Source organism: Marmota monax, unplaced genomic scaffold (assembly GCF_021218885.2).
Source record: "Marmota monax isolate L192 unplaced genomic scaffold, Marmota_monax_Labrador192_F-V1.1 WCK01_AAM20220418_F8-fsc00256, whole genome shotgun sequence".
Lineage (NCBI taxonomy): Eukaryota > Metazoa > Chordata > Mammalia > Rodentia > Sciuridae > Marmota > Marmota monax.
This window is the reverse complement of record NW_026692286.1, coordinates 1,065,435-1,089,604: the sequence shown is the minus strand read 5'-3', so window position 1 is coordinate 1,089,604 and position 24,170 is coordinate 1,065,435. Positions and strand designations below refer to the sequence as shown.

Genomic DNA, 24,170 nt, shown 5'->3' with positions numbered 1-24,170 from the left:
CACCCTGATTCAGGGTATATTCCCAAGGTCATAAACATTTGCTAGTGAGCATGAGCTCACTTATGTAACATGTTAGCAGTGTGCTTTCTTTGTTTGGCCTGCATATAAAAAAGGCCTATGGAAGGATTAGGGGGTGGGGCTAGAAGCTGAGAGCTGCTGCTACTTCTGAATAAAGCCTTTTCTACTATCCCAACCTTGCCTCACATCTTCTTTTATCTGTTGGGGTCCTGAATTTGTTTCCCAGGGTCTTAGCCTCAGCCAGAGTATGGAAGTTGGAGAAGTACCTTCTGAGGCTGGGAAGAGTTTCTATGGGTTCCTTTGAAATACAACAATCTTATAGGTAGGAAGGGTAGGTTGCATCAGGGGGGGACAATTTCTATTCATTAGACTACTGCTGAATCAGTAGTCTAGAGAATTCTATTGCCTATTATACTATAAGGAATGGGAATTGACTCAGGTTTGAGAATTTTTAATCTATAAGGTAAGTAAACCAATACATTTTTACATGGACAATTTATTCACCTATGCTTAAATAAGTTTAAACATTAGTGGCTGTTGATGGGAAATGATAAATCATGACTTTTCTAATATGTGTTGATACCTTTAAAAATGAAGTATATTTTATATATTTTGATAGTGTACTATCTGAAATTTCTGAGAACTCCATATTTTCTCAGCAAGATCCAAATTAGTTAAAATATAGTATGTTGGATGAATGAATAAAGAAAATGTCATGGAGTTTTATTCAGCCATAGGAAAAATGTCATTTGCAGGAAAATGGATGAACTAGAGACCATTATGTTGAACTAAATAAATCAAACTCAGAAGGTTAATGGTTGTATGTTTTCTCTCATATGTGGAAGCTAGAGAGGAAAAAGGAAAAGAAAGGAAGAGGGGGAGGATTTCATGAAAATCAAAAGGTGATCAATAGAGAAAAGAGAAGTGGGAAGTGAGGAGGTAGGAGAAAGTGCTAAGGAATGATATTGGCCAAATTATAATGTTATATTATGTATCATGTGCATGTATGAATATGTAACAACAAATTCCATCAGTATGTACAACTATAATGTACTAATAAAAAGGTTGGAAAAGAAAAAATTTCTAGTATGTCATTTATAAACAATAGAGTTTTATTCAGCCATAAGGAAGAATGAAAATTTTCTGATTGGATGGAAATGGAGAACTTCATGCTAAGTGAAATAGGCCAAACTCAGAAAGTCAAGTGTTGAATATTTTCGCCTATGTAGAAGATAGAAAGAAAAAAATAAAATTAAAAAACAAGTGGATCTTACAAAATTAGAAGATCAAAAGAGTAGAGGAAGGGCTCCAGAGGGGAGGAAAGAGGGGAGAAAATGGGGAAGCGCTGAAGAAAGAAATCTTCCAAATTATCCTATATCCTTGCATGAATATACCTTAACAAATACTGCTTATACATATAATTATAATGTACTAATTAAAGTAGTGATAAGAATAATGGAAGAGACTTTGAATAGAATATTATAAGTGGATGGAGGGGAGGGAAAAAGGAAGTAAAAGGAGCTGGGGGATGAAATTGATCAAATTATATGCATATGAATATGGCATAATGAATCTCACTATTATTTAAAATTATAGTACACCAATAAAAATAGATTTAAAAAAACAAAAAACAACATGTCAGTGGCTTACAGTAGATTTTTAATGGTCAGTATTAACTCAGTCTGTATTTTAATATCAGGCTATTCTCTAGTTTGAAAGGACCATTAAGTAGGAAAAGATGAAATAACATACCAGATTGCTTTATTGATTCTCTTAATAGTCTCCCTTTTTATAAGGCATAATAGTGAAAGTTTTTCAGTCATTTTTGTTTCTTCTTTTTTATAGGAACACCAGTGTATTCAGTAGCATGGGGCCCTGATTCAGAAAAGGTTCTTTATACAGCAGGCAAACAGCTGATCATTAAACCTCTTCAACCAAATGCTAAAATTTTACAGGTAACTTCTTAGGCATTTTAAAATGAATATCAGGATCTGCCTATCTGCTAAGGTAGAGGGTGCTTTATTCTGGGTGGTCTTTTTAGTCTAAAGGATTTAAATGTGTGGTCTTATCAGTCTTAATAATAGAACAGGAATATCTGTTTATGTTTCTGGCAAAGTTCATTTCCCCCTTATTCCAACTTACATTATACCAGTATATCATAAAAATGTTTTGAGCTATTGAATTGTTGTAAGATTTGGCACTACTGGGTTATGTTTAAGTTTAACAGTCAACCTCAAATGTATAGATTTGACACAAAATAAAACAAAATCATGAAACTTTAAGAGCTTGCTTAGACTTTGTGTTTTATCTTCATCATCTGTTAAAATACTTGAACTGTTTCCTAGAGCCTAGCATTCTTAGTATTTTCAGAGTGGAGGAGTTGTCAATATAATACTTAGAACAAATAATGTATATATAACTTTTCAAATAACATAGAAAACAATTATCTTAAGGATAAGTGTTTAGCTCACATTTTCTTTTGTACTGTTCAGAAAGAAGAGTTTAGTTAGGAGCTGAATCTTCAAGGAGAAGAGGGAAGGTTGTTCTAAGCCCAGGAAGCAGAAAATATTCAGAAATATGAGATAAAGGGGCAAGTACAGAACCACACAAAAGCAAGCAAAAAAAAAAAAAGGAGGGGGGCATTGAGACAGGTCAAGGTCAGACAAATGAATGGAAAACTTACAAGCCTTTATCAAGATTTTGTTATTTGATTCCAGTGTTAAAAGGCAGAATGAAGCTGGGCATGGTGGCACATACCTGTAATCCCAGTGCTTGGGGAGGTTGAGGAAGGAGGATTGCAAGTTCAAACTCTTTGTCTCAAAAATAAAAAGTAAAAAGGGCTGGGGATGTGACTCTGATTCAGTGGTTAAGTGCCTCAGAATTCAATCCCTCAAAAAAGAAAAGAGAATGATTTTCTTCATATGTTGATAATGACACATCATAATTTAGTAATAAGAACATAAGCTTTCTATTCAGTCACCTGAGTTCACATCTTCCCTTACCCTAGGTAAGTTATGAAATATCCTTGGGCATCAGCTTTTTGTTATCTTAGTTGGTGATGCCAATACCTATTTATTTGGATTATTGTGAGGATTAAATGAGTTAAATTATAAAGTGCATAGGACAGTGCCTGGCATGTAGTAAGTATTCAATATAGAGTAATTATAGCTAGACAAAATGGCATATGCCTGTAATCCCAGCTGCTCAGGAATCTGATGCAGGAGAATAGCAACTTCAAGGCCAGCCAGGGCAATGTAGCAAGACCCTCAAAATAAAGTTCAAAAAAAGGGCCCAGCATGTAACTAAGTGGTAAGGGCGTGTCTAGAATGTGCAAGGGCCTGTGTTCAATTTCAGTACTGCCAAAAAAAGAGAGTAGTTTTAATATATGTTATTATGTTATTTATGAGTTAATATACCTTCTCTACCTTTTAATCAACTAGGGAGGTCAGAAAAAAATGATGTAGAATGACTAGTTCCTGGGCAAGGAATTTGGTGATGGAGATTGACAGATTATAGTGGGTATAAAAGTGTTTTAAGAAGCATTAGATTTAATAGTTAAGATAGATTTCAGGGAGTAAGGAGAGAAAATAAATTTTTCTTATAGTCAACAGCATTTACATTTTTACTGCATGTAGAGCACTCTAAGAACTGTGGGAAAAAACACGCAATAGAAGATATAAGTCCTTATGCAACTAAGGTAAGGAATTTGAGCAAAGAGAAGAATCTGAGAGAAAAGAGGACTAGTCAAAGTCCTTTCATACCAATTACTTACACTCTGAAAATCTGCTATGAAATTATACAGTAAAAACAAACAAGTTGAATCTTTCAGTTTATACCTTAAACTTTTAGTTTCTGGTTATGTGAATTTAGATATTTGCAGTTAGGCTATATAAATGAAACTGCTTATGTCTAGAATTGCTTCTTTCACCATTGATAGGTTTGAATGTAGTTTAGGGATTTGGTAGAACCTTTGAGCTAGAAGGTGGTGGAGAGAAGGAAAAGTATTCATTATCAAAATTCAGCTGTAGTAAAAAAAGGAGTTAAAATATAAGTAGCAAGTTAATGCAAATATCTTTTGGGAAACTAAACCTGCAGCAATTTCCTTGAGGATAAACACATTTGAATTTAGATTGTACATAAAAGGAAATGCTTTATTAATTCTTGTTTGTGGAATGCTGTTTAAAAGACCTTCTAGACACATCTAGAACTTGTTTACCTTTAAATATTTATTTTCTAGTGTAGGTGAACACAATAAATACCTTTATTTTACTTTTATGTGGTGTTTATGATGTAACACAGTGCCTCGCACATGCATGATGCTCTGGGTTCAATCCCTAATATTACACACACAGATAAAAAATAGTTGTCCTAAATTTATTTAGAAAGAAAGGAAAAAAGAGAGAGAGAAAGAAATGGAGTATAGTTCCTAGCTTTAAGGTGTTTGTTGTTCAAAGGGATTTAATAAAATGCCTAATAAGTTGAGAAATCATTGAAAGTTTTCTATGAATTATATGTAATATATAAATGTCTATGTAACATATAAGCTAGTACCTGAAATTTTATAAAGAAAATTTAATTCATATTTTGTTCATAGTTTTTTTTTACCTTTTTAAAGAGATATAATTCACTTACCCTCAAATTTATCCATTCAAGTATTCAGTAAAGTAGTTGTTCATGAATTCTGAATGTGTAAAAATTTATTTTGTAACCTTGAAAAGAATCTCTTGAGATCATCTATGTGTGTGTATATCTGTATGTCTCTGTAATGTTTTCATTTATTTCAGGATATTCGATTGATTCTCACAGTTAATTGTGAGAACTGTTGCATTAAAACATGCATTACCAAAACATTTGTTTTTAAAAATGTGTAATTTTGCAATTCTGAATAAAGCAAGCTATAAATTATTGCTTATCTTTGAGATTGTTTGATTGTAATTTAATATTTTCTTCTGTTTATATTAATGACAAAAATTGTAAAGGATATAAAGAGAAACCCCTTAAAATCTAATATGAAGTTAAATGGCTCAGACATTTGAAATATACCCTGAAATCTTTAAGGAAAGTTAATTGTTTTTACTTATATTATTCTGCCTACGTTAGCACTTAATGACATGTGTAATAATAACTAAATCGGGACATGAATTACATTTAAGACCAAGGTTTCCATGTTTACTTTCTAGTTTGCCAATTTCTGGGTGACTTATACATATCCATGTATATATATTCTATGTATATTCTCTCTCTCTCTCTCTCTCTCTATATATATACATATATATATGTATGTATGTATATATATATATATATTTATATATGTGTACACACAATATTTTTATGTGTGAAAGACTTTTTTAATTATATGGTAAATGCAACAGAAGATTCTAAGTAGTCTAATTGTGAACCAAAGTCGAAGGTAAAGAGAAAGAAACTTATGGGAATATACAGAAGAGAATGAAGAGGGTACTAAAGAAGATGTTTATGAAAAAGAAAAACAACAAGAAGAACAAAAAAAAAAAGGAGAGAGAGAGAGAGAAAGAAACTAGTCTGTGATTATTGCTCAGTAGTAGAAGATGCTTTGAGAGAACTTGGGTTCCCAAAACAGGAAAAAAAAAAAGAAAAAGGGAATTAGTAAACAATCATAAAGGCAGTTTCAATAGTGGGATCAAATATACAAAGAAGATAGCAAGATTTAGATACTCCTGATATTTTGGAGTATATATTTTTATTCCAGTGTTATCACACAAATATAAAAAGTTCAGCAGCAAGTGATTTTCCATCTTGAGTCTAGGCAACTGAGCAAATTCATGGGGATGAAAGCCATAAAGTCGATGTCATGGTGCTAGGTGCTTTCACTGATATAAGTTAGAAATCAAACAGTAAGATAAGAATTCTGGAGGAGATGGTAAAAGAATCATGAGAAAGAGGAAAAGAGCTGGGTATGACAGTGTGTCCCTATAGTTCCAGCTACATAGGGGACTCAGGCAGGAGGATCACTTGAGCCCAGGAGTTCAAAGCTAGCATAGGTAATATAGTGAGAAAAAGAAAAAAGGTAAAGTTTCTTTTCTCATAAAAATAGACATCACTTTTAAAGTTATAATTAATATCTTATTTTTTGCCCCCATAGTGGAAAGCTCATGATGGCATTATTTTAAAAGTTGATTGGAACTCAGTCAATGATCTTATTTTATCTGCTGGTGAAGATTGTAAATATAAGGTATGTAATGTTTAGGCTTGTCATCTGCCTGAGAGAATCAAATTTAGGCAAAAAGTATTTAGCGTTTAAGAATATTATTTTATTCTTTTACATAAGGTATTACTTGTTTTAAAAAATATTTTGGGGCTGGGGTTGTAGCTCAGTGGTAGAGCGGTGGTCTAGCACTTGCGAGGCCCTGGGTTCGATCCTCAGCACCACATAAAAACAAATAAATAAAATAAAGATGTTGTGTCCAGTTATGACTAAAAATTAAATATTAAAAAAAATAAAATATATATTTTTTTGGTTGTTCATAGACCTTTATTTTATTTACTTATTTATATTTGGTGCTGAGAATTGAACCCAGTGCCTCACACATGCTATGCAAGCACTCTACCACTGAGCTTCAACTCCAGCCCCACATTAGGTATTACTTTTAACTCTAACAATTTAGCAAATTATTTTCTAATTTTAAAAGGTATTTTAAAGTTCTACTGTAATAACTGTCTCATTGGCCTATAGAATTTGATTTAATAAGTGGCAACATCAATATAACCCCTATTTTTATTTTAGTTTAAATCAGCTCATTTAAATTTTTAGAAACAAACCCTGTTGGTTTACTGAACATTAATCAGTTTCAGAACAAAATTATTTATGGGGAAGAATAAGACTTATTTTCCCCTTATTTGTGGTACTGAGGATTAAATCCAGGTCAAGGAAGCACTCTACTACTGATGTGTATCCCCAAAATAAGATTAAAGTAACTTACAGGAACTTTAATTGAAATAAATTCTTTTAGAGAAATTTTATAAACTCAAACAAAATACTAGACATCTCAAAATGTTACTATTAAATTTAAAGAACTTAAAATGTAGAGGGTTTTTTTTTAACATATTGAAAACATTTTTTTATTTTGACATACAGACATGGAGTGGAACTTATTCTAATTAGGATCCCATTCTTGCAGTTGTACATGTTCTGGAGTTTTATTGGTCATGTATTCATATATGAACATAGGATAGCTATGTCTAATTCATTCTACTGTCTTTACTGTTTTTATCCTTCCTCCCTTCCTATCATTTCCTTTGTGTAATCCAGTGAACTTCTATTCTTCTCTCCCCATCCTTATTATATGTTAGCATCCACATATCAGAGAGAACATTCAGGCTTTGGTTTGTAGGGATTGGCTTATTTCACTTAGCATGATAGTCTCCAGTTCCATCCATTTGCCAGCAAATGCCATAATTTCATTCTTTATGGCTGAATAATATTCCATTGTGTATATATACCACATTTTTAAATCCATTCATTTGTTGAAGGGCACCTTGGTTGGTTCCATAGCTTAGCTATTGTGATTTGAGTTGCTACAAACATTGATGTGGCTGCATCACTGTAGTATGCTCATTTTAAGTCCTTGGGTATAAACCAAGGAGAGGAATAACTGGGTCAAATGGTGGTTCCATTCCAAGTTTTCTAAGGAATCTCCATACTGCTTTCCAGAGTAGTTGCACCAATTTGCAGTCCCACCAGCAATGTATGAGTGTACCTTTGCCACATATCCTTGTCAGCATTTATTGTTGCTTGTATTCTTGATAATTGCCATTCTAAGTGGAGTGAAATGGAATCTCAGTGTATTTTTTTCTTTTTTTTGGTACCGTGTATTGAACTCAGGGGTACTTGACCACTAAGCCATATTCCCAGTCCTATTTTGTATTTTATTTAGAGACAGGGTCTTATTGAGTTGCTTAGCGCCTCTTTTTTGCTGAGGCTGGCTTTGAATTCATGATCCTCCTTCTCAGCCTCCCTAGCCTCTGGGATTATAGGGGTGCGCCACCGTGCCTGGCTAAGTGTAGTTTTAATTTGTGTTTCTCTAATTGCTAGAGATGGTGAACATTTTTTCATATTTTTTTTGACCATTTGTATTTCTTCTTCTGTGAAGTGTCTGGGCAGTTCCTTAGCCCATCTGTTGATTGGGTTATTTGTTTTTTTGGTGTTAAGTTTTTGGAGTTCTTTATATATCCTGGAAATTAATGCAAAAATGGTCTCCCATTCTGTAGGTTCTTCTTTACGTTCTTGATTGTTTCCTTTGCTGTGAAGAAGCTTTTTAGTTTGATACCATCCCATTTATTGATTTTTTAAAAATTTGTTCTAATTAGCTATACATGTCAGTAGAATGCATTTTGACACATCATACATAAATGGAATATAACTTTTCTTTCTACTAGTTGTGCATGATGGGGAATCACACCATTTGTGTAATCATATATGCACTAAGGTAATAATATCTGATTCATTCTACTATCTTTTCTACCCCCGTATCGCCTTCCCTCCCTTCACCCCCCTGTCTAACCTAAAATAATTCTATTCTTCCCTAGCTCCTACTCCCTTATTATGAATTAGCATCTGCATATCAGAGAAAACATTAGGCCTTTGGGTTTTGTGGGATTGGCTTATTTGGCTTAGCATGATATTCTCTAGCTGCATCCATTTACCTGCAAATGCCATAATTTCATTCTTTTTTATGACTAATATTCCATTGTGTATGTATACCACATTTTATTTATCCATTCATCTGTTGAAGGGCATCTTGGTTTGTTCCATAGTTTGGCTATTGTGAATTGAGCTGCCATAAACATTTATGTGGCTGTCACACTGTAGCATGCTGATTTTAAGTTCTTTGGGTATAAACCAAGGAGTGGGGTAACAGGGTTAAATGTCTGAGGAATCTAAATACTGCTTTCCATCATGGTTGCACCAATTTGCAGTCCTACCAGCAATATGTGTGAATGTACTTTTCCCCTACATCCTCACCAACATTTATTATTGCTTATATTCTTGATAATTGCCATTCTGACTGGAGTGAGATGGAATCTCAATGTAGTTTTGATTTTTACATTTCTCTAATTGCTGGAGATGTTGAACATTTTTCCTATATTTGTTGATTGATTGTAATACTATTTCTGTGAAGTGTCTATTCAGTTCCTTAGCCCATTTATTGATTGTATTATTATTATTTTTTTCTGTGTGTTGTTTCTTGAGTTCTTTATATATCCTGGAGATTAATGCTCTATATGAGGTGTAGGTGGCAAAGATGTTCTCCCATTCTGTAGGCTGTCTGCTCACATTATTGTTTCCTTTGTGAAGAAGCTTTCTAGTTGGATTCCATCCCATTTATTGACTCTTGATTTTACTTCTTTTGCTTTAGGAGTCTTATTGAGGAAGTCAGTTCCTAAGCCGACATGATGGAGAGTTGGGCCTGCTTTTTCTTCTAGTAGGCACAGGATCTCTGGTCTAATGCCTAAGTCCTTGAATTGAGTTTTATGCAGGGTGAGAGATAGGGGTTCAATTTTATTTTAGTATATATATGGATTAGAATGGGTAGGTTTAATGTTTAATCCAAAGTTTAGTAAAATCTGAAAATTATAATAATGTTTTAAAATATTTTCAATGTATTTTGGTTTCAAGGAATATAGCTTTTTCCCCTCTCTATTGTATAGTAGTAAAGACATTTAATTACTAATATTATAAGGTGGTCATTTCTTAAACTTTATGTGCTACCTTATTAGAAGACAAACTTGTTTATAGCAATGTTGTGATTATTATAAGACTTTAAAAATTTTTTGCTTTTATAGGTGTGGGATAGTTATGGCCGCCTCCTATACAGTTCACAACCCCATGAGCATCCTATTACCTCAGTTGCCTGGGCTCCAGATGGAGAGTTATTTGCTGTTGGATCGTTTCATACTTTACGCTTGTGTGATAAAACTGGGGTAAGTTATAGTTGTGAGGAATTAGACATGTGCTGTCATAAATGTGGTCATGCACACACACCTGGTTCTCAGTCCTTAAAAAAAAAAACAAAAAACATTTTCAGTGAATGCCCTTTCTTCCTTCCTTCTTTCTGCAGTGCTGGAGATTGAATCCAGACCCTCCCTCACATCAGGCAAACACTCTTTAACATTAACATCCCTTAATGAATGCATTTGACTGTAAATTTCTGATTTGTTTTAATATACTGATTCAATCAATTCTAGATTTATGAAACCAAACTGTAAGTTTAAAGAATGGATATGTTCTCTATACTCATTGACTTTCTGGAAATGTTTGTTTTGAGCATGATTGTGAAAGATGGTGAAATATTAAAATTTTTGCCCATTCAATATGGAAAATAGTTTTAAATGTTTTTGCTATTGGTATGTTTCATATAAAATGTTAGTCATATTTTTGCATAAAATTAATAGTAAATTTAAAAACTGGTCATTTTGAAACCAAAGGACATATTTCTTTTTGTTAAGAATTTATATTTGAGTCAGGTATAGTGGCACATGCCTGTAATCCCCGTGATTTAGGAGGTCAGCCTAGGCAGTGAGACTCTGTCTCAAAATAAAAAATAAAAAGGACTGTGGATATAACTCAATGGTAGAAAGCCCTGGGTTTAATCCCTAATATCTCAAAAAAGAAAAAAAAAAAAGTTAACTTTTGAAAGTGTGGGAGAATTTTTCCTCTTGATACTATACATTTCTTCTCATTGAAATCTAAGCAAACAACCAGCTTAACAATATTTATCTATTGTTCTTGAAGAATGCCCCCAAACAGTGGCAGTTTGTGGTAAAAATAGTTTGGACTTGTTGATCAACTTTTCATCAGTATAAAAAATACTTGAGATAATCATGAAGAGAAAAGATTTATCTTGGCTTGTAGTTGTGGAGGTTCCATTCCAGGATTAATTGGCTCCATGTCTAAAAGAGCCTATGATATAGCAGCAGGAGTGTGTGGTAGAGTAATCCACTCACCTCATCATCCAAGAAGCAAAAGAGAAAGGACTGGCTGGAGTCTCACAGTCCCCTGCTGGGGATATGGTCCCAGTGACCAGAAGACCTCCCTAAGGACCTACCACAAGGCCCTACCTTCTAAAGGTTCCACTATCTCCCTATTAAAGGAACATCTAAGATCCAAACTATAGCAATAGGGCTTTTCCATACTATTTCTAAATATAAGCAAATCACATTATTGTTCCATGGCTCATTTTCTTCAAATGCAAAACAAGGTAGTTAGAACTTTTAGAGCTTTTTAAACGATGTATCAGTTTTCTGGTTACTTGTTTTTCATCACATAAAATTTTAGCCCTCTGCCTGGCTTTGGAAGCTCTCTGAAACCTGGTACCATTAAATCCATTCAGTCTTTTCCTCTCCAACTCTCTAATTTGTACGTGTGCTCAAATCAAGTTGAATACTGGCTCATGAATCTTGCCTGTCCCTAACATCCTCACTCTTTTTATGGCATATTCTCTCCTCTGTTTTATACTAAGTGGAATTCTTTCTGTTCTTTAAGACCTATCTCATGTTTGACTTTCTCATGCCTTCTATAGTCAATCTAAAGTTTATTTTCCTAACTTTTTCTCACCGTAGGTTTCTTTATTTTTCCCTTAGCTATAATATCCGGATGTTAAATAATCTTATTACTTAAGGATATTTTTTGTTTTGTTTTTGGACTTAAGGACCTGTACCTCAGGTTTTTTATTAATGATGCTGTTATAGAATTATGTGGTCTCATTTTCACAATGTATTTTGCACTTACGTTGTCCAATTTAGTTTTACATATATTATTTTTGACTCCCTAGTTTATAAGATTTTATAGTTTAAAGATTCCTTATTATCTATACAATATAGTCAATATTAAATTATTTGTTAATAAGTGAATTTAAATATGATAATTTTAATTTGCCTGTTGATTAAAAATATTTTTAAATTTTTTTTTAAGTTGCTGATAGACATTTATTTTATTTATTTATATGTGGGGCTGAGAATCGAACTTAGTGCCTCACACATGCCTGGCAAGTGCGCTACTGCTGAGGCCCAGCCCCAGCCCTGATTAAAAATATTTAAGGTTTTAGAAACTTGAGGGATTAAGTTAATCTGAATAACAATTAAAAATTAACCTCATTAAGCACAATACCTTTTCTTATAATGTTAATAATTCTAGAAAAATAAACTGAATGAACTGTGTTATAATAATTTTTAATACTTGAGACTTAACATTTTAAATATATGTTTTTTTATTCAATAAGCATTAAATTCATACTATGAATCAGCCAGTGTCCTAGAAAATTGGGTTTAAAATATTAAAAAAATAAAATGTAAAGATTTGTCCTCAAGTTGTTTCTCACCCTGCACAAAAAAAGCCAACCCAGATTGGATTAAAGACCTATGATTTACACTAGAAACTTTGTAACCATTAAAATGTAGGATCAACACTTCACCATATAAATGCTGATAACAGTTTCCTCAATAGGACTCCTGAACCTCAGGAAACAATACCAAGAATTAGTAAATGGGATGGCATCAAATAAGAAAGATTCTGCACAGTAACAGAAACAGTTAATAGTATAAAGAGAGAACCTACAGAATGGGAGAAAATCTTTGCTAGCTATTTGTTTTAGTTAGCATTTTCACTGCTATGACAAAAAGACCTGGCAAGAATAATTAGAAGAGGAAACATTTATTTGGGGACTCACGGTTTCAGAGGTCTCTGTCCATAGATGACTGACTCTATTACACTGGACCCGAGGTGAGGCAGAACATTGGGGCAGAAGGATGTGGTCAAGGAAAACAGTTCGTTACATGGCACCAGGAAACAGAGAAAGAGAGCTTTTCTCACCAAGAACAAAATATAAACCCCAAAGGCATGCCCATGAGCCATCTCTTCAGTTATACTGTATCTGTCTACAGTTACCACCAAATTAATCCCTATCAGGGGATTAACACATTGACTCTCATAACCCAGTCATTTCACTCAGAACTTTCTTGCATTGCCTCACATATGAGCTTTTGGGGACACCTCATATCTAAACCATAACATTATTCGGACAGAGGATATCCAGAGTATATAAAGAAATCAAAAAACTTAGCACTGAAAAAACAAATAACCCAATTGATAAATGGGCAAATGAAATAAACAGATACTTCACAAGCAAAGAAATACAAATGCCTTCTTTTTATTTCAGTAGATAAAAGTGTATAAACAAAAATAAATAAAAGGAACATCATGAATGCTATAAAAATTAAACTGGGAAAGTAAGACAACATAATTTTTAGGTATAATCAAGGATTATAAAAACAACTGTAAAAAATAAATATACACTTCTGGGTGGTTAGCATAATAAATTATAGTACAGTGAATTATTTGTAGAATAAAAATTAGAGCCATAGTACCATACTTTTTTCTTAGGTTCCATAATAAATTTTGTTTTTATCTTTGATTTTTAAGAAATGCATTATTCAAATATGTAAGACACAGAAGTTCAAATTAACATAGTTATATATAAGTAAATATCCAGAACATATTAATGAGTTTTATTATGTTAATAGAATTCAAGAGAAAAGATCTGAATATATAATTACCTTTGGTGTCTTCTTAATAAATTGACATTGTTGCTTTTATTTATCAGCAGGTGGTGCTATTGCTTGTGTAATGGAAAACTTTGATTCTCATTTTCTCTTTGAATAGCCATTCATTATAAAAAAAAGACTTACCTCTGTTTATTCATTTATCCATTCAATTAAAATAATTGCAATAATTCATCATCTACAGTAACTGGTCTTACTGCCATATGTAACTTTTCATTGTCAAGTAACATAATTTAAGGCACTCTGTAATTTGCTAATTACATATGAGACAGAATATTCTTCTTAAAAATCAGTTAGTGGGGCTGGGGTTTTGGCTTAGTGGTACAGCACTTGCCTAGCACATGTGAGGCACTGGGTTTGATCCTTAGTATCACATAACTCTAACTAAAGTTATTGTGTCTATCACTAAAAAAAAAAAATAAAAATAAAAAAATCAATTAGTATCCTTCAAAGAAAGGCATCTGTTTTCTCTTTGACTTAAACTTAACTTTTAAACATGTAATTTTATGAATTATTGAACTTGGCCAAAGATTGTGCCTTTGAGAATCCTTTCAATGTAAGGAATATAATTACACAGGGTAGTAAAGAGAAGAATATGGGGCTGGGATGTGGCTTAAGTGGTAGTGCGCTTGCCTAGCATGCATGAGGCACTGGGTTTGATTCTCAGCACCACACAGAAACAAAATAAAGATCTTGTGTTCACCTAAAAAAAATAAGTAAAAAATTTAAAAAAGAGAATAATGTGGTTGACATGGAGGAGTCAGTTATTATGGTCATTGTTTTTAATTTAAATATTTATTTCCCTTTTGGGAAATACTTGCATGCATAAATAATTTAAGAAAATACAGAAGAAAAAAAACCTGATCTCTTTCCTTAAAGGGATGTATCATTTGTTGATACTTTATAGAAATCGTCTCAATTTTTGTTCTTTATATTGTGCATATTCAGTATGGTTGCTTTTTTATTTTTAAATTAAACTTTATTATTTTGTTTTAATTTTTAATTTTATTTTAATGTAGGAATAGCATTGGCATGTTTGTAGAACTCAGGAGTCAACTCCAGTGGTGAATTTACAAAGTGGAAGTCTTCTTCTGGACCTTTAATTCCTCATTGTGTTAGTCAGCTCTTCATTGCTGTGGCCAAAATATCTGATGCAAACAACTTGGAGGAGCATAGATTTAATTTTGGCTCACAGTTTCAGAGGTTTCAGTTCATCCTTAGCTGGCTCCATTGCTTTGGGCCTGAGGTGAGACAATATTATATTGAAAGGGCATGGCAGAGAAAAGCTGCTCAGCTCATGGCAGTTGGAAAGCTGAGGGAGAGAGGGAGGGAAGGAGGGAGAGACAGAGAGGAAGGGGCCAGGCACATGATATAGTCCTCAAGGGCATGCCCCTAGTGACCTAGTATGCTCCATCTGCTTACAGTTTCCACTTCCTCCCAGTTGTACATTCAAATAATTAATCCATCAAATGGTTTAATCCATCAGTGAGGTTAGAGCCAGTCGCTTCTCAAAAGCGCCACTTCTGGACATTGCTGTCTTAGGGACATTCCAGAAGGGACATACATAAGCTTTTGGGGGACATTCTAGATCCAAACCATAATATTTACCTACAATAAATTGTTAGGGCTCAATGATCTCTTCTTTCAACTCTGCAATTCTGATGCCTTTTTAGAGACACTGAGAATACTTTTTCTTTTATAAGTATTAGTTTTTTGTTTGTATCTTTGCTTTTTAATATAAGAGGCAACACTGTATATGGTCTGCCAGAAATGGGAAAAACTCAAGTAGTGTTGGAGAAATGTGGCTGATCTTATGACTTCAGACTTTACATTTTATTGTAGTTTGATACAAATAGAAGCAAAAATGGGAACTGGTTATAAGGCACAGGAAAAGATTCTAGATGTCACGGAAAGAATATAACTAATAGGCCCTAGGAACCAAAAAGTAGAGTGCTTATCTTTTGCCTTTTTGTGTATCTACATATCCAGGTCCTTTTTTTTTCTTTCATTTGGGCTGACCTTTTTTCTCCTTTCAGTTTACTTGCTGAAAACTGACATCATAAGTACCTCTCCTCTATTGGAGAGAGCATACTGAGTCAAAATTCTTGGTTCCAATTTTAAATATCTCCAGGGAAGGGATCACTGGCACATCAGATTTGTTTAGGTATGTTATAGTAGGTTCTATAAACATGATTATGAAGACTTAAATAGGACTCATTGGTGAGGGCCAGGTCTTACTAAATGAAGGAAGAGACAGGAAGCAGCCAAACCAATAGGTTGCTATTGTTCAATCATTTTAGTCTAATTTACCCAAAATTTTTAGTTTAATCCTCAGAGATTTTCTTTTACATGAATACATTTCTGACTTTATAATGAAGATATGAGAAAGTTAAAATTACATTTTCATATTTCTATAAAACCAACTTTGCTAAAAACATAAAATATAAACCGTAAAGTAAAGGAACTGTTGCCTTTATGGTATGAGTCCATCTTGCCCAGAATTGAGAAACTTAATTAATAATATAAAGTTAGATTTCTGTTACAAAATTCATTTTTATTCTGTTTAAAATCAACACCTAACATGTAATGGGTATTCTGGAAATGTTACAGAATTTTTGTACGGAGAAAATATATTGTTCTAGTTTTTAAAGAGTTATAATAGCCTAACATTTAGACTGTTTATTAATGGAATTAATATACTTAGTAAATTTCGTGGTTGTTTTTGAGAAGATTAGTTTAAATATTTCTAAATTTCTTGACTTTTAATTCATTTTTATGTATTTTTTTATTTTAAAGGTCAGGTTTTGTTTAAATGGTGGTTGAGCTTTTGGAAAGAAGACTTGCTTTAGGAACACAGGCTTGCTTGTTCATTTATTCAGCACATATGTGATTCATTGGCTATTTAGAGAATAACTTCTATATCTGTTTTCAATAGTACCTCACCCTCTACTTAGAGTACTAAAATGTAAACAGGTGATTAAATAACAGTTGTTTAATAGTAAGGGTTATAATTGTTATGAAAAAACAGAGAAGAAATAGAATAATGATAAATGTTCAGATGTCTTTGTGCTTAGTTTTTTTTTTTTTTAATTTTTCATTGTTGGTTGTTCAAAACATTACAAATTTCTTGACATATCATATTCCACACTTTGATTCAAGTGGGTTATGAACTCCCACCTTCACCCCATACACAGATTGCAGAATCACATCAGTTACACATCCATTGATTTACATATTGCCATACTAGTGTCTGTTGTGCTCCGCTGCCTTTCCCATCCTCCACCCTCCCCCCTCCCCACCTCTCCCCTCCCCTCCCCTGCTCTCTCTCTACCCCCTCCACTGTATAACCCTGAGGGTCTCCTTCCATTTCCATGCAATTTCCCTTCTCTCTCCCTTTCCCTCCCACCTCTCATCCCTGTTAAATGTTAATCTTCTTCTCCTGCTCTTCGTCCCTACTCTGATCTTAGTTACTCTCCTTATATCAAAGAAGACATTTGGCATTTGTTTTTTAGGGATTGGCTAGCTTCACTTAGCATAATCTGCTCTAATGCCATCCATTTCCCTGCAAATGCTAAGATTTTGTCATTTTTTAATGCAGAGTAATACTCCATTGTGTATAAATGCCACATTTTTTTTTATCCATTCGTCTATTGAAGGGCATCTAGGTTGGTTCCACAGTCTTGCTATTGTGAACTGTGCTGCTATGAACATCGATGTAGCAGTGTCCCTGTAGCATGCTCTTTTTAGGTCTTTAGGGACTAGACCGAGAAGGGGAATAGCTGGGTCAAATGGTGGCTCCATTCCCAACTTTCCAAGAAATCTCCATACTGCTTTCCAAATTGGCTGCACCAATCTGCAGTCCCACCAGCAATGTACAAGTGTACCCTTTTCCCCACATCCTCGCCAGCACTTGTTGTTGTTTGACTTCCTAATGGCTGCCAATCTTACTGGAGTGAGATGGTATCTTAGGGTGGTTTTGATTTGCATTTCTCTGACAGCTAGAGATGGTGAGCATTTTTTCATGTACTTGTTGATTGATTTTATGTCCTCCTCTGAGAGTGTCTGTTCAGGTCCTTGGCCCATTTGTTGATTGGGTTGTTTGTTCTCTTATTGTCTAATTTTTTGAGTTCTTTGTATACTCTGGATATTAGGGCTCTATCTGAAGTGTGAGGAGTAAAGATTTGTTCCCAGGGTGTAGGCTCCCTATTTACCTCTCTTATTGTTTCTTTTGCTGAGAAAAAACTTTTTAGTTTGAGTAAGTCCCATTTGTTGATTCTAGTTATTAACTTTTGTGCTATGGGTGTCCTATTGAGGAATTTGGAGCCCGACCCCACCGAATGTAGATCGTAGCCAACTTTTTCTTCTATCAGATGGTGTGTCTCTGATTTGATATCAAGCTCCTTGATCCATTTTGAATTAACTTTTGTGCATGGCGAGAGAAAGGGATTCAGTTTCATTTTGTTGCATATGGATTTCCAGTTTTCCCAGCACCATTTGTTGAAGATGCTATCCTTCCTCCATTGCATGCTTTTAGCCCCTTTATCAAATATAAGATAGTTGTAGTTTTGTGGATTGGTTTCTGTGTCCTCTATTCTGTACCATTGGTCCACCCGTCTGTTTTGGTACCAGTACCATGCTGTTTTTGTTACTATTGCTCTGTAATATAGTTTGAAGTCTGGTATCGCTATACCGCCTGATTCACACTTCCTGCTTAGCATTGTTTTTGCTATTCTGGGACTTTTATTTTTCCATATGAATTTCATGATTGCTTTCTCTATTTCTACAAGAAATGCCGTTGGGATTTTGATTGGCATTGCATTAAACCTATAGAGAACTTTTGGTAATATCGCCATTTTGATGATGTTGGTTCTGCCTATCCATGAACAGGGTATATTTTTCCATCTTCTAAGATCTTCTTCTATTTCTCTCTTTAGGGTTCTGTAGTTTTCATTGTATAAGTCTTTTACCTCTTTTGTTAGGTTGATTCCCAACTATTTTATTTTTTTTGAAGATATTGTGAATGGAGTGGTTGTCCTCATTTCCATTTCAGAGGATTTGTCGCTGATATACAGGAATGCCTTTGATTTATGCGTGTTGATTTTATATCCTGCCACTTTGCTGAATTCATTTATTAGCTCTAATAGTTTCTTTGTAGAGCCTTTTGGGTCTGCTAGGTATAGAATCATGTCATCTGCAAATAGTGATAATTTAAGTTCTTCTTTTCCTATTTTGATGCCTTTAATTTCTTTTGTCTGTCTAATTGCTCTGGCCAGTGTTTCGAGAACTATGTTGAACAGAAGTGGTGACAGAGGGCATCCCTGTCTTGTTCCAGATTTTAGAGGGAATGCCTTCAGTTTTTCTCCATTCAGAATGATGCTAGCCTGAGGCTTAGCATAGATAGCTTTTACAATATTGAGGTATGTTCCTGTTATCCCTAGTTTTTCTAGAGTTTTGAACATAAAGGGATGCTGTACTTTGTCGAATGCTTTTTCCGCATCTATCGAGATAATCATATGCTTCTTATTTTTAAGTCTATTGATGTGGTGAATAACATTTATTGATTTCCGTATATTGAACCATCCTTGCATCCCAGGGATGAATCCTACTTGATCATGGTGCACAATTTTTTTGATATGTTTTTGTATCCGATTCGCCAGAATTTTATTGAGGATTTTTGCATCTAGGTTCATTAGAGATATTGGTCTGTAGTTTTCTTTCTTTGAAGTGTCTTTGTCTGGTTTAGGTATCAGGGTGATGTTGGCCTCATAGAATGAATTTGGAAGTTCTCCCTCTTTTTCTATTTCCTGAAGTAGCTTGAAAAGTATTGGTATTAGTTCTTCTTTAAAGGTTTTGTAAAATTCTGCTGTATACCCATCCGGTCCTGGGCTTTTCTTAGTTGGTAGTCTTTTGATGGTTTCTTCTATTTCCTCAATTGATATTGGTCTGTTTAGGTTGTCTATATCCTCCTGACTCAATCTGGGCAGATCATATGACTTACGAAATTTATCTATGCCTTCACTATCTTCTAATTTATTGGAGTATAAGGATTCAAAATAGTTTTTGATTATCTTCTGTATATCTGAAGTGTCTGTTGTGATATTGCCTTTTTCATCCCGTATGCTAGTAATTTGAGTTCTCTCTCTTCTTCTCTTCCCTAGCATCGCTAAGGGTCTGTCGATTTTGTTTATTTTTTCAAAGAACCAACTTTTAGTTTTGTCAATTTTTTCAATTGTTTCTTTTGTTTCGATTTCATTAATTTCAGCTCTGATTTTAATTATTTCTTGCCTTCTACTTCTTTTGCTGTTGTTTTGCTCTTCTTTTTCAAGGATTTTGAGATGAAGTATGAGATCATTTATTTGTTGGTTTTTTCTTTTTTTAAGGAATGAACACCAAGCAATGAATTTTCCTCTTAGAACTGCTTTCAATGTGTCCCATAGATTCCGATATGTTGTGTCTGTGTTTTCATTTATCTCTAAGAATTTTTTAATTTCCTCCTTGATGTCTTCTATAACCCATTGATCATTCAGTAACCTATTGTTCATTCTCCAAGTGATGTATGCTTTTTCCTTCCTTCTTTTATCGTTGATTTTCAGTTTCATTCCATTATGATCAGATAAGATGTATGGTATTATCTCTACTCCTTTATATTGTCTAAGAGTTTCCCTGTGACATAATATATGATCTATTTTTGAGAAGGATCCATGTGCTGCTGAGAAAAAAGTATAATTGCTTGATGTTGGGTGGTATACTCTATATATGTCAATTAAGTCTAGGTTATTAATTGTGTTATTGAGTTCTATAGTTTCCTTATTCAACTTTTGTTTGGAAGATCTGTCCAGTGGCGAGAGAGGTGTGTTGAAGTCTCCCATGATTATGGTATGGTGGTCTATTAGACTCTTGAACTTGAGAAGAGTTTGTTTGACGAACATAGCTGCACCATTGTTTGGGGCATAAATATTTATGATTGTTATGTCTTGTTGGTGCATGGTTCCCTTAAGCAGTATGTAGTGTCCCTCTTTATCCCTTTTGATTAACTTTGGCTTGAAATCTATTTTATTTGATATGAGTACGGACACTCCTGCTTGTTTCCGAAGTCCATATGAGTGATATGATTTTTCCCAACCTTTCACCTTCAGCCTATGTATGTCTTTTCCTATCAAATGCGTCTCCTGTAGGCAGCATATTGTTGGGTCTTGTTTTGTGATCCATTCTACTAGCCTGTGTCTCTTAATTGGTGAGTTTAAGCCATTAACATTTAGGGTTATTATTGAGATATGGGTTGTTCTTCCAGCCATATTTGTTTATTTCTGTTACTAAAGATGGTTTGTTTTCCTCTTTGATTATTTTCCCCCCCTTTACTGTCCTACCTCCCACTGTTGGTTTTCATTGTTATTTTCCATTTCCTCTTCCTGTAATGCTTTGGCGAGGATGTTTTGAAGAGATGGTTTTCTAGCTGTGAATTCTTTAAACTTTTGTTTATCGTGGAAGGTTTTAATTTCTTCTTCCATCCTGAAGCTTAATTTCGCTGGATACACAATTCTTGGTTGGAACCCATTTTCTTTCAGTGTTTGAAATATGTTATTCCAGGCTCTTCTAGCTTTCAGAGTCTGTGTTGAAAGATCAGCTGTTATCCTGATTGGCTTACCCCTAAATGTAATCTGCTTCCTTTCTCTTGTAGCTTTTCAAATTCTCTCCTTATTCTGTATGTTGTGTATCTTCATTATAATGTGTCTAGGTGTGGATCTCTTATGATTTTGCACATTCGGCGTCCTGTAGGCTTCTAGGATTTGGGATTCTGTCTCATTCTTCAAGTCTGGGAAGTTTTCTTATATTATTTCATTGAATAGACTGCTCATTCCTTTGGTTTGGAGCTCTGTACCTTCCTGTATCCCAATGACTCTTAAGTTTGGTCTCTTAATGTTATCCCATATTTCTTGGATGTTCTGCTCATGGTATCTTAACAGTCTTGCTGAGCTGTCTATGTTCTTTTCCAGTTGAAATACTTTGTCTTCATTGTCTGATGTTCTATCTTCTAAGTGTTCTACTCTGCTGGTAGTATTCTCATTTGAGTTTTTAAGTTGGTTTATTGCTTCCTGCATTTCTAGGATTTCTGTTTGTTTGTTTTTTATAACCTCTATCTCCCTGTATAGTTGATCCTTTGCTTCCTGGATTTGTTTGCGTAATTCATTGTCGAAGTGATCTTTCATTGTCTGATTTTGCTGTCTAATGTCTTCCTTGATACTCCAGATCATCTGAAGCATGTATATCCTGAATTCTTTATCTGACATTCCATCTGCTGCAGCTGTTACCTCTTCTAAAGTTGCGTTGACCTGCATTGCTTGTGGTCCTTTCTTTCCTTGTCTTTTCATACTGCTTGCGTATCTTTCCTGTAGGCGCGGGCGGCGGCTCTGCTCTCTCCGTATTCCAATTGGGGTGTCGTGGCTACCACGCCGGCAGGTCACTGGGCCTGTTCTGGGCGCTGGCGGCGGCTCTGTTCTGCCCCTACTCCAATTGGGGTGACGAGTGTACCTCGCCGGCAGGCCACCGGGCCTGATCTGCCGGTCGGTTGCAGGTTTGCCTACCCTGCAGGCGCGGGCGGCGGCTCTACTCTGCCCCTACTCCAAATGGGGTGACGTGTCTGTCGTACCAGCAGGCCACTGGGCCTGTCCCGCTGGTCGGTCGCAGATCTGCCCACCTTTCGGGCACGGGTGGCGGCTCTGCTCTGCCCCTACTCCAATTGGGGTGTCGTGACTACCCCGCCTGCAGGTTGCTGGGCCTGTTCCTGGCACGGGCGGCGACTCTGCTCTGCCCTTACTCCAATTAGGGTGGTGTGTGTACCACGCCGGCAGGCTCCTGGGCCTGATCCGCCGGTCTGTCGCAGGTCTGCCTACCTTGGAGGCGCGGGCGGCGGATCTGCCCTGCCCCTCCTACCACGCCTGCGGACCCCTGGGCCTGATCTGCAGGTTGGTCACAGGTCTGCTCACCCTGCGGGCACGGGTGGCGGTTCCGCTCCGCCCCCACTCCAATTGGGGTCACGTGGCCACCACACCGGCAGGGCCTGATCCGGGCATGGGAGAAGGATCTGCTCTGCCCCTACTCCAGTTGGGGTGACGTGTGTACCACACTGGCAGGCCACTGGGCCTGACCCGCCAGTCTGTGACAGGTCTGTTTACCTTGCAAGAGCGGGTGGCGGCTCTGCCCTGCCCCTCCTACCACGCCCATGTACCTCTGGGTCGCGGGTCTGCCCACCTTGCGGGTGCGGGTGGCGTCTCCGCTCCGCCCCCTCTCCAATTGGAGTCACGCGGTCATCACACTGGCGAGCCGCTGGGCCTGCTGTGGGCGATGGCAGCGGCCCGGCTCCTCCCCTCTGGCTCGACGACAAATTGAGGAGACTCGGGTGTCTGTGCCTCACCCCCCCCTACCAGGAGACCAACTGTTTCTGTCTCCGCTGGTATTGATGAAGTTCTCTCCTCCGCCGCTTTCTGATGACATCAGATCTCTGCTATGTTGGTATCCTATGCGAATGGCAGCATTTCGTTCCCTTTGCCGGGCAACCAAAGCAACGGGTGAGTCCTGACCGGCCCTCAGCATGACCCGGACCGAGAAGCAGTTTCCGTGGGCTGCTAGCCCTGGGCCAGGGCAGTTCTGGGAGCTGGAACTCGGCCGCTCCGTGCTCTGTGTAAGCTCCGATAAGAGTAGGCTCCAAGAAGCAGTCCCCGCGTTTGTGCTTAGTTTTTATGGAATAAGTTGGTTAAGTAAACTTCTATATGGGTAGTTAAGTTAAAAATAAACAACCTTTTTTTTTTTTTTTTAAATGACCAGAAATTCTTTCTTTCTTTTTTTTTTTAAACCAGCATACACAAATTTGAATTTGCTTTTTTATGATACTGGTACCTAAAAATCTGAGTCTGTCTGTTTAAAAGCCGAGAATTTTACTTTTTATAAATGTTTTCTTTCTTTCTTCCTTTTTTTGCTGGTACTAGGGATTGAACCCAGGAGTGCTTAACCACTGAGCTATAGCTCCAAAACCCCTTTTTATTTTTTTATTTTGAGGCAGAGTCTCATTAAGTTGTCTAGGCTGTTGTTGAACTTGTGATTCTCCTGTCTTATGTTTTCTATATAGTGTGCATGCGGAAATCATGCAAAAGCTCCTGCAGCATGTACACATGGGAAAATCCACTTATGATTTCTTATACATAGTGTGTTGTTTTTCCTCTGCCCACCATTTGGGGGACAAATGGTACAGCTTTTTCTTCTAATATTTTGCTTATATTTTTTTCCTACTCATAGATAACTCATAAACCCAACTCCAATATTCACATTCTGATAAGTTGTTGCCAGGAATACCAATAATGTAAAAAGTTTTAAATCCCTTATTGTGTTTTAGTAAAATATATAATTTCCTTTAATTTTCCTTTCTTTAGTTAAGTTAGCATTCCCTTCTTGACCCTTCACCCCTTTAGAGTTCTGTAGACTTTTTTGTAGATCATGAGGCAATTTCTAATTATTTGCTTTATCATCTGTTAGGGACTATTGATTTGACAATTTAAAATTGT

At 35.7% G+C, this 24,170-nt stretch overlaps 1 protein-coding gene across 5 annotated transcripts in view; it reads left to right on the top strand.

Moving 5' to 3' along the window:
* The window catches only part of Ift80 (intraflagellar transport 80), a 140,902-nt gene that overhangs the window by 41,971 nt on the left and 74,761 nt on the right, over nt 1–24,170 (top strand). For all 5 annotated transcript variants that reach the window (XM_058578329.1, XM_058578330.1, XM_058578327.1 and 2 more), the window contains 3 exons: nt 1,864–1,973; nt 6,140–6,229; nt 9,841–9,978. In XM_058578329.1, the coding sequence (XP_058434312.1) occupies nt 1,864–1,973; nt 6,140–6,229; nt 9,841–9,978 (338 nt within the window). The remainder of the gene's footprint in view (nt 1–1,863; nt 1,974–6,139; nt 6,230–9,840; nt 9,979–24,170) is intronic.